Genomic DNA, 12,036 nt, shown 5'->3' with positions numbered 1-12,036 from the left:
CTGTCTTTATATATATACCACATCTTCTTTATCCATTAATCTATCAATGGACACCTGGGCTCCTTCCATAATTGAGCTATTGTACATCCTACGATAAATATAAGGGTACATGTATTGTTTTGAATTAATGTTTTTGTATTCTTTGTGTAAATATCCAGTAGTGGAATTACTAAATCATATCATAATTCTATTTTTAATTTTTTAAGAAACCTCCATACCATTTTCCATATTACAATTAATGCTTAAGAAATTTCATGGGATATAATCATAGCATGACACAGTTAAGCAAACAAGCTAATAATGTTCAATTCATTTACCTAAAACTACTCTAGTATGAATTCATTATACTGGAATTTGAACCCAAGTATAATTACAAATTTGTAATCTTTACACTTACATTGTAAACTTTGGATTCATATAGTTACATATCATTAAGTCAGTAGTCACTAAACTATTAGTAGTTAAGTTTTGGGGGAGTCAGCTTAAAAGATAAGCACTCCACAGGGTTTTGTAAATGTAAAATAACATAATGCATTTAATACTGTTTTGAGCAGCATGAAACATTACTCAAATATTATAGATTTCTTTTAAAAAATTATTTATTTATTTATTTGACAGATAGAAATCACAAGTAGGCAGAGAGGCAGGCAGAAAGAGAGGAGGAAGCAGCCTCCGAGCTGAGCAGAGAGCCTGGTGTGGGGCTCGATCCCAGGATCCTGTGATCATGACCGGATCAAATACTATAGATTTCTAAAGTTTGTTCAGAATTTGGGACTCCTACATCTACTCTCCCACCCATTCCTTCATCAACCTTCCTCTGATGGACTGAACTAAGCAGGGGCATCCATGCGTGAATTCATCTTCAAAGAGGCTGCAGTCTAGTCCCAAAGTATAACAGAATAGAGATGCTGGTGCTTTTAATATGGGCAATTGTATGATTTTAAGATCCATAGACCCTTTATTTTATTTAAGACTTTAATCAGTTGGAACGTGTCCACTCCTACTATGCATTTAAGCTAAGCTAGCCATCAGAGATACAGAGCTTCTTTGAATTTGTCCACCTAAGTCTCCCTTGGGCATTCTCTCTTCCAGTGGAAATCCCCACTATCTCATCCTGAGCCACATTCATCCCTCAGGCCCATGGGTTCCTACTCCTTAAGTAGTATTAGTAGCTATAGTTCCCTCAGGCTTCCAGGAATCCTGTATAACCAGGAGAACCTAAAATCTTCTTTCGCCTCAGATAGATAAACTGGTAACCTCCTATGTCCTTTAGGAAACACTGTCTACATTTGTGAACTCTGAGCGAGAAAGCAAAGCAGTGAATGTTCATTAAGTGATGGGGAAACAGAAGTGGCTATAGATTCAGGTAAGTTTGTTATAGGGAAGGAGGGCTAATCTTGGAGGAAAAACAATGATCAATTTTTCAATGGAAAGGAGGGCAGAAAATTTGGGGTAAAGAAAAGAAATTGTGGGTAGTTGGAAATAAGGATTGAAGTGAGGTGAAAAAGGGGTTTGAAGGAAAATAATGCATAATGTGGCACAGTTATGTGAGATTAGATATGTTGAGTGTTTTAGGTAAGTGAACAGGTAATAATTGAATAGAATTATGAGAAGGATATGTAGATTATTTTATAGGGAAAAAGAAAGAATATCTGTGCTTTGATGAATGAGGGTAACAATAATATGTATTGAGGTCAGAAATAGTAAAGCTATCTGAGAGGCAGTCTGGAGGATTTGAGCACAAAGGTAAAGAGAAAGGGGAGTAGGGACAAAATCATATGTATCAATCCATCTCCCTTTCCCCATACACTGGAAAGAAGGATCTTATTAGTAATGACGATGACTTTCCTTTCATCCTCAGATCAGTAGGCAGCAGTTAATAATTTTATAAACAGCAATGAAGGATGCCTGGGTGGCTCAATCAGTTAAGCATCTGTCTTCTGCTCAGGTCATGATCCTGGGGTCTTGGGATCAAGGCCCACTTCAGGCTCCCTGGTTGGTGGGGAGCCTGCTTCTCCCTTTCCCTCTGCCTACTGGTCCCTATGCTTGTGCTCTCTCTCTCTCTGTCAAATAAATAAATAAAATCTTAAAAAAAAAACCCAAAACACAGGAGTGATTTACCTTGTCTATGTCTTTCAGAATTGACTGCTGTAAGAAAAATTGATTTGAAGGAATGAAACAAAAAAGGGAAGAATTAGGTGAGTTAAATGGCTAACAAAATAGTTTAGAAGAGACATCATGACAGAACTAAAGAGAATAGTTAGTTAAATACTTTGGATATAGAAACAAGAGGATATATTGATGGGTGGATAGGAGTAAAAAAAGGTTTGAATAATCAAGGACAATAACTAGTTTTTACATATTATCAATTATACAGCATGAATTACATTTACTAAAATAGAAATATTAAGGCAATTATCAAGAATTCTTTCTTGGCCATGTGATCTTTGATGTGCCTTTTAGACACACAGACAGAGATATCTAGTAGACCATTTCTTATTTCCCCACTACTGTTGGAGATTCTTTTTTTTTTAAGATTTTATTTATTTATTTGAGAGAGAGGCAGTGAGAGACCATGAGCAAGGAGAAGGTCAGAGGGAGTGATTCTTTTTATTTATTTTGAGAGAAAGAGAGTGAGAGAAGGGGGCATGGCAAAGGGAGGAGAGAGAGAATTTTTTTTAAAGATTTTATTTATTTATTTGACAGACAGAGATCACAAGTAGGCAGAGAGGCAGGCAGAGAGAGAGGGGGAAGCAGGCTCCCTGTCGAGCAGAGAGCTGAAAAGGGGCTTAATCCCAGGACCCTGAGCCACCCAGGTGCCCTGAGAGAGAGAATCTTAAGCAGTCTCTGTACCTTGCATGGAGCCTGATGTGGGGCTCCATCTCACAATCCTGAGATCATGACATGAACCAAAATCAACAGTCAGGTGCTTATCTGACTGAGTTACCCAGGTGGCCGTAATTCTAATGATTCTTATGTTTGCTCAGTAACATTTCTGGGCTTCAGGCTACTCATATGTAACATGGCCTCTGTTGATCTGATATAAATAGTTAGTAGTTCAAATATAATATATATCTATAAATAATTTTTATTATGTCAGTTAGCTACTGTAAGGTATGTGATTAGTGTTTTTTTTAAGATTTTATTTATTTATTTGACAGAGAGAGATCACAAGTAGGCAGAGGCAGATAGAGAGAGAGGAGGAAGCAGGCTTCCTGCTGAGCAGAGAGCCCAATACGAGACTCGATCCCAGGACCCTGAGATCATGACCTGAGCCAAAGGCAGTGGCTTAACCTTACACTGAACCACGCAGGCACCCACATGATTAGTTTTTGATGTAGTGTTCAATGATTCATTAGTTAAATATAACATAATTTTAAGGAGTCTACAAGTACTCTTGGACATTGGGATATGATTATAACATGAATAAACTCAAGGAACTGGACAATGATATCTGTTTTTTCTTTATGTAGTTATCACTATTCATAACTTTGAATGAATCATTGCATTCATTATGAGAAATAAGATATAGATGGTTAAGTGACCAGGGCTTTAGTGACACATGTATCATGTGTGGCAAAAAAAATATAGATTGATAAAATATTAAGCTAGTGAAGTGTCTGAAGAAACTGAATTTGTTTAACACTGCTTTGGCATTCATGACTGCATGTGGTGGTAGGCTGGAACTCAAATGTTGACCAAGCTAGTCACATGGCTATAGGAAGCAGACAGGTGAGGGAGGGAGGTGAGGGAGTCACTATCCAGGGAAATCACCATCTACATGAACAAAACCCTGAAACCAAGATTTATGAAAGCTATTATTGTACCTGTGTGGCTTCCGGCAAACCACTTCAGTCTCTAAGCTTCGGTCTACATATCTATAACAAGCCTCTATTTTGACATTATTGGAGATATTTTACAGTACAAATATGATCATTAATATGTAAAAATATGGGGCACCTGAGTACCTCAGTGGATCAAGTCTCTGCCTTCAGCTCAGGTCATGATCTCAGGGTCCTGGGACTGAACCCCACATCAGGCTCTCTGCTCAACAGGGAGCCTGCTTCCCCCCTCTCTCTCTGCCTGTCTCTCTGCCTACTTGTGATTTCTCTCTCTGTCAAATAAGTAAAATCTTTTAAAAAGTGTAAAAATTCAAATTGAAAGAGAACTGGGGTAAGAACATTCATAAATTATTTAATGTAATCATCTATATTCTATTGTGAGATAGGGTTTGTTAACTTTGTTACTGAAATACATTCAAACTAAATGAACAAAGAAGCTAAAACAAGAAAATCAGGAGGTTGTCACCAGATTGAATCACAGTCTAAGGATGTCAGGGGTCCTAACTTCATTCCAAGGCCATAGGGACAGTTAGGCTGAGATTGGTGGTATTTTTCCTGCTTCTGTCAGAGATGGCCCAAGGCCATGTGTAGACAGGAGCATTAGAAAAGGAGCTGCAAGTTCCAATGACACCAAAAAGGTGGCTCCAGGATCAACGAGGATGATGTAGTTCACAATTCAATTGCATCAATGGAAAAAATGTTAACAATTCAATTAAGTAAAATCCTGGCCTGGCTGCAGTTTAAGTACATGTAGATGAACCTTGGTAGACAATATGAAATGGAAACCAAGCTCCAAATACCTGTGATTGAGTAAGTGAGGATAAGTTCTATTTACTCTTGGATGGGGTTCTGGTTCCCATTTAAACCAGTTTGAGGACTCATTTATTTCACTCTCTAATTGGTAATCACATTGCTGCATATACAATGTTTTTGAAGTATCCATTTATATCTCATGATATGATTTGATGTATCTTATGGACTCTTTTCTATTAGAGATAGCTAACTCTATATATTTATTGCCTATGCTTTTTCTGACATTCCTTCTAAATTATTTCCATCCAGTTTCCTTGTCAGAGGAAAATGAATGCTTAACATGGAGAGGTCTTGGCAAATATCCTTGCTTAACATCATACACAAAATGAATGACAAGTAAATGGTGACTCTAAAAGTAGATAGAAACAAACCAACTTATAAAAATATCAGTAGGAGATAGGAGAATATATTACAAATTTAGGGAAGGGAAGAGTATCCTGTGAATGACTCAAAATCCAGAATCAATGGAATAAAAGGTTGACAGAAAACTACATAACCATAATACACGTAAAGAATTTAAAAGTAATATATTAAAAAATGATGGTGTCTTTGGATAATTTTAAAAATCATTTTACAAACTGTACAGATACTGCCTCTACAAAGAATAAGAGGAAAAAAAAAACTAATGTAGAAACATAACTTGCTATCTTCTTAATGTTGTGTGTTTCTCTTCCTTCTAGGAGACCACATTCTTATGGTAGGAAAATGGCTACTTGGGACACCCTTTTAACCGGTTCTAACTCCAGTACTAAACAGTTTGTTTCATTCTACCTCACTGGGATTCCTGGCTATGAGAATGTTAATCACTTTATTTCCATCCCTTTTTGTGTGTGCTACCTGATTGGGATAGTGGGCAACTGTACAATCCTTCACATCATCCACACAGATAAGAGTCTCCACGAGCCCATGTACTATTTCCTGGCCATGCTGTCCCTCACTGACATGGGCATGTCATTCTCCACCTTGCCCACAGTATTAAAAATCTTATGGTTTGATGCTAGGGAGATTGAGGTGAATGCTTGTGTGGCACAGATGTATTTTATTCATACATTTTCTCTGATGGAGTCAGCTGTGCTTCTAGCCATGGCTTTTGACCGGTATGTTGCCATTTGTGATCCTTTGAGGTACTGCAGCAAACTCACTCCACAACGCATTATCTATATAGGGGTCTTCATTATAATCAGATGCTCCACTGTCCTCCCTGTTATTCTTGTTCGTATTCCCACATTTCCCTTCTGTCACTCCCATGTTCTCTCCCACTCTTTCTGCTTACATCAAGAAGTCATCCAGTTGGCCTGTGCTGACATCTCTTTCAACATTTTATATGGCTTGTTTGTTGTTGCATTTTATTGGGGTGTAGATTCTCTAGGGATCTTGTTATCTTATGCTTTCATCCTCCATTCTGTGCTAGGCATTGCATCCCAGAGAGGGAAGCTCAAAGCCCTCAATACGTGTGCTTCCCACATTTGTGCTGTGCTCATTCTGTATGTGCCCATGATAGGGCTATCCTTAGTGCATCGCTTTGCAAAACACTCCTCTCCCATTGTCCACATAACCATGGCCAATATTTACCTGTTAGTTCCACCAGTACTTAACCCAGTCATTTATAGCATCAAGACAAAGCAGATTCGCCAAGGCTTCCTAAGGATATTAGCGCCCAAAAGGGTTGGACTTGCTCACAATTAGAAGGGATAAGATCCTCTATTATTCTGACCATTGTATCCATAACCTTCATTCTGAAGAAAACCAGCTTAGAATTTTTTGAACATATTTGGTATATAGTAAGTGCATGATAGTTAATAAATTCTACGTATCTCTATAAGAAAAATATTGTAATTGTGTCTTTCATTACTTCCCAGCTTTAAAGCATCTCAAAATCCTGATACAAAGAGGTTTAGTAAGAGGAAATTCATTTCAACCAAAACATTTGTGGAGATACTTTTTGTTCAGGTTTGGAGAGAAGCCCAATCTCCCATGTTAAAACTAAGACTTACAGAATTTAATATTGCAAAGGTAACAGAGGTAATATGTAGTAAACTGGGCACTGGTAACTAGGAACATTTTCTTTCAAATGAAACAAAGTAGACCTCATTCTTCAGATTTTGAGCCAAATCATAATAAAATGGATGTTTCAGTTTAGATATAGAATAAATAATTTCTTTGTCTGCTTTACTTCTGTTGGAATGAATGTCGGAAAAAAAACTTGGGCAATGAATGCATTGGGTTAGATTTCACAAGACCAATCAACACTTCACACTCACAGGGCTGTATATTCATGCTGAGTATAAATGTATCAAACCCCCCTGGTCAGTGTACACTCATATGAGGAAAAATGTCTTCAGAACTTTAAGCAAAATAGAGAAAGAGAGATGCCAAAATTTCCCAAGACTCTTGCTGTCTCATCTAATTCCCTAGGAAAGAAGAGAAAACAAATTTCCAAATTGAAGCTTAAAGTGTACACTCTAATGGGACAATGGAAATGCATCTGAAGTAATGAAAGAGCATTCAAAGAGAATCTAAACTAATTATTTTTCACTCTAGTACCATAAAGATAATGAAACTCTGAATGCTGGTATTTTCTTGCATCTGCTGTCTGCTGTGTGTCTTATCTTCTCTCAGTGCCCACTTTTGTAACTGATGTATTTAGGAAAACTAAATATGCAGTGATTAATCTGAAGTTTTCTTTCTTACACTTCTCTGAGGTAACCCCCAATTTTGAAAAAAGAATTACGCCTGTTTAATCAAAAAATGGACATCAGATTTCTTGTAAGAAAACAATGAAGAAAAATGACATGTTAAAAATTCAACACTTAATAAAATCCAGATAGTGATAGTCCTGGTGATCCACGCAGAGATGGTAAGGGATAGAGATGTATACACGCATGTGAAATAGATATTTCTCTTTCAGATTAATTAAGAATTTGTTAGGAAACAGACACCACACTCAAACTGGATAATTTCAAGAATTTGATAAAAGGGTCAGGATTCATTGAAAATATGTTGGCAAGATTTAGGAAAATGAGGAAGGTTTATATTTATAACTATATCTATATCTATATTTGTATTTATAGTATTCTGGATGAGAAGTTTGTTACCATCACTAGTCCTATTGAGGCAAAGGAAAAAGAATTTACCCAAATTTAGAAAAGGCATCGTGTGGAGAAGGACACTTGACATCCACTCCCTCTTTCTGTAGAAAGAGGCAACCATTGTGAGGGGTTGGTGGGCTTCCAGAAGAGTTAACACCTCAACTGTATGTTCTTCTGTATTCCTGTTTTCAGCTTCCATCACTGACTAAGTCAAACCAGAAGCCAGAGATTGAAAGGAGCTATTCATGCAGTTCATTATGGTCAGGACAGAAAGCAGAGTAGATTTGGGAAATAGAATGAGCATGCCCTTGTCACAGAAACCATTTTGCCTTTCATTTTTATATCCACTCTCAGGCTTGTGAACCTAGATAGTACTCTACCCATAGCTCTAAATGTGAATATTTGCCCATCACATTTTCCTCATCATAGTGAATCATTCAAAATTGAACTTATGACTTAAGGTTGTCAAAAATGTTGGCAGTGGAAAACAAAATTATTTTCTTATTTTTTCCACTGTGTATCTGAGGAATATATATAGACAATACAGAAAAAGAGTATGGATGCAATGACTATTGAAAACACTTTAATTTGGGAATCCTTGATTATATCAAACTTACATGATACCAAACTGATTTAAGTTAAAGAAACTAAAGTGTAAGGAGAATTATGAAGCATCCAGTGCCAGTAAAGGCAGTAAGTTTAAATCATTTGTCTGGCAATTCCTCAATATGTTTGGAGATGGAACTGTGAGCGTTTTCCTATTGTTACAGTATAAATAATCTCACATTTTCATAGTCTATCAGTGCATGATAAATTTCTTTAGTAATTGAGTACTTTTTCTGTAGGAAGACTATTACTTATACTGAGGGCATCAATTTCTGAAAAAGCCAGTTCTCAACTGAAAGTAGTAAATGCAGCAGTGACTGAAGATTACTGAGTCACTGTGACATATGTGCAATAGAAAACACCCGAGTTCAGTGAACACATGATAAAGTTGTCAGATGTTTTTGTTTGTTTGTTTGTTTGTTTTCAATTTTCTTTCTTTCTTTTTTCTTTATTTTGTTTGTTCTTTCTTTCTCTTTTTTTTTTCTTTCTTTCTCTTAAATTTCACTTAGTTAACATACAGTGCAATACTGGTTTCAGGAGTAGAATTTGGGGATTCATCACTTACATATAATACTCAGTGCTCCTCACAACAAATGCCCTCCTTAATACCCATCACCTAATTAGCCCATCCTCCTACCCACCTCCATCTATCAACCCTGTTTGTTCACTATCATTAGGAGTCTATTATGTCTTGTTTCCTTCTCTCCTTTTATTTCTTTCCCCCCTTCCCATATGTGATCTGTTTTCTTTCCTAAATTCCACACGAGTGAGATCATATGGTATTTGTCTTTCTCTGACTGACTTATTTCACTTAGCATAATACACTACCTCCATCCATGTTGTTGCAAATGGCAAGATTTCATTCTTTTTGATGACTGAATAATATTCCAATATATATATTATATATCATACACACACACACACACACACACACACATGCACATATACCACATCTTCATTATCCATTCATCAGTTGATGGACATTTGGGCTTTCTCCATAGCTGGCTGTTGTTGATAATGCTGCTGCAAACATCAGCGTATATATAGCACTTTATTATATCCTTTGGGTAAATGCTTACTAGAGCAATTCCTGGATAGTAGGATTGTGCTATTTTTAACTTTTTGAAGAACCTCCAAACTCTTCTCCAGAATGGCTGCACTGGTTTGCGTTCCTACCAGCAGTGCAAGAGCGTTCCCTTTTCTCTGTATCCTCACCAATACTTGTTGTTTATTGTATTTTTTAATTTTAGCTATTCTGAAAGATGTAAGGTGGTACCTCATAGTGCTTTTAATTTGTATTTACCTGATGATGAGTGATGTCAAGCATTTTTTCACGTGTTGGTTAGCCACTTGGATGTCTTCTTTGGAAAACTATCAATTCATGCCTTTCATACATTTTGAATTTATTTTTGTATATGGTGTAAGAAAGTGGTCCAGTTTCATTGCTCTGCAGTTGCTGCCTAGTTTCCCAACTCCATTTGATGAAAAGACTGTCTTTTTTCCATTGGACATTCTTTCTTGCTTTGTCAAATATTAGTTGACTCTAGAGTTGTGGGACCATTCTGGGTTCTCAATTATGTTCCATTGATCTAAGTGTCTGTTTTTGTGCCATTACTATACTGTCTTGATGATTACAGCTTTGTGACATAGCTTGAAATCTGGAATCATGATGCCTCTATTTTTGTTTTCTTCTTTCAGAAATGCTTTGGGTATTTGGGGTCTTTTGGCATTCCACACAAATTTTAGGATTGTTTATTCCAGCTCTGTGAAAAATGCTGGTGTGATTTTGATAAAGACTACACTGAATGTGTAGATTACTTTGGGCAGCATAGACATTTTGGCAATGTTTTTTCTACCAATCTATGAGCATGGAATGTTTTTCTACTTATTTGTGCCTCTTCATTTACTTTCATAAGTGTTCTATGGTCTTCAGTGTACAGATTTTTTGCCGCTTTAGGTAAGGTTTATTTGTAGGTATCTTACTGTTTTTGGTGCATTGCAAATGGAATCGATTTCTTTTCCTGCTGCTTAGTAATTGTTGTATAGGTATTTCTGCACGTTGATTTTATATCCTCCAACGTTGCTAAATTCTGGGAGAAGTTCTAGAATTTTTGTGGTGGAGCTTTCAGGTTTTCTACATAGAATAGCATGTTGTCTGCAAATAGTGAAAGATTGAAGCTTCTTTCCCAATTTAGATGAATTTTATTTCCTTTTGTTTTCTGATTTCTGAGCCTAGGATTTCCAATACTATGTTAAATGGTAATTGTGAGAGTGGAAATCCTTGTCTTGTTCCTGACAATAGGGGAAAGGCTCTCAGTTTTTCCTCACTGAGGATAATATTAGCTGTGGGTCCTTCAAACATGGCATGATGTTCAGGTATGTTCCATCCATCCCGACTTTTTTGTTTTTTTTTTTAATTATTTCTTTTCAGTGTAACAGTATTCATTGTTTTTGCACCACACCCAGTGCTCCATGCAATCCGTGCCCTCTCTAATATCCACCACCTGGTTCCCCCAACCTCCGACCTCCAACCCCTTCAAAACCTTCAGATAGTTTTTCAGAGTCCATAGTCTCTCATTGTTCACCTCCCCTTCCAATTTCACCCAACTCCCTTCTCCTCTCCATCTCCCCTTGTCCTCCATGCTATTTGTTATGCTCCACAAATAAGTGAAACCATATGATAATTGCCTCTCTCTGCTTGACTTATTTCACTCAGCATAATCTCTTTCAGTCCCGTCGATGTTGCTACAAAAGTTGGGTATTCATCCTTTCTGATGGAGGCATAATCCTCCATAGTGTATATGGATCACATCTTCCTTATCCATTTGTCCGTTGAAGGGCTTCTTGGTTCTTTCCACAGTTTGGCGACCGTGGCGATTGCTGCTATAAACATTGGGTACAGATGGCCCTTCTTTTCACTACATCTGTATCTTTGGGGTAAATACCCAGGAGTGCAATTACAGGGTCATAGGGAAGCTCTAGTTTTAATTTCTTGAGGAATCTCCACACTGTTCTCAAAAGTGGCTGCACCAACTTGCATTCCCACCAACAGTGTAAGAGGGTTCCCCTTTCTCCACATCCTCTCTAACACATGTTGTTTCCTGTCTTGCTAATTTTGGCCATTCTAACTGGTGTAAGGTGGTATCTCAGTGTGGTTTTAATTTGAATCTCCCTGATGGCTAGTGATGATTAACATTTTTTTTATGTGTCTGATAGCTATTTGTATGTCTTCATTGGAGAAGTGTCTGTTCATATCTTCTGCCCATTTTTTTTATATGATTGTCTGTTTTGTGTGTTGAGTTTGAGGAGTTCTTTATAGATCCTGGATATCAACCTTTTGTTTGTACTGTCATTTGCAAATATCTTCTCCCATTCCCTGGGTTGCCTCTTTGTTTTGTTGACTGTTTCCTTTGCTGTGCAGAAGCTTTTGATTTTGATGAAGTCCCAAAAGTTCATCTTCACTTTTGTTTCCTTTGCCTTTGGAGACATATCTTGAAAGAAGTTGCTGTGGCAGATATCAAAGAGATTATTGCCTATGTTCTCCTCTAGGATTCTGATGGATTCCTGTCTCACATTGAGGTCTTTTCTCCATTTTGAGTTTATCTTTGTGTATGGTGTAAGAGAATGGTCGAGTTTCATTCTTCTACATATCAAGAAAGGATGCTGTATTTTGTTGAATGCTTCTT

At 37.1% G+C, this 12,036-nt stretch overlaps 1 protein-coding gene across 1 annotated transcript; it reads left to right on the top strand.

The window, feature by feature from the left end:
* The first annotated feature begins 5,360 nt into the window (after positions 1-5,360).
* On the top strand, positions 5,361-6,341 carry LOC132015589 (olfactory receptor 51G1-like). The gene has a single exon (XM_059396207.1). It carries the CDS (start codon positions 5,361-5,363, stop codon positions 6,339-6,341), a length of 981 nt encoding a protein of 326 aa, XP_059252190.1.
* The last annotated feature ends 5,695 nt before the right edge of the window (positions 6,342-12,036 follow it).

Source organism: Mustela nigripes, chromosome 1, assembly GCF_022355385.1.
Source record: "Mustela nigripes isolate SB6536 chromosome 1, MUSNIG.SB6536, whole genome shotgun sequence".
In the NCBI taxonomy this organism is placed as follows: Eukaryota; Metazoa; Chordata; class Mammalia; order Carnivora; family Mustelidae; genus Mustela; species Mustela nigripes.
This window is presented reverse-complemented; position numbering and strand designations above follow the sequence as displayed.

Bases quoted from the DNA above. Each gene is read 5' to 3' on its own strand.
- LOC132015589 (XM_059396207.1), top strand. From the start codon at position 5,361: ATGGCTACTTGGGACACCCTTTTAACCGGTTCTAACTCCAGTACTAAA.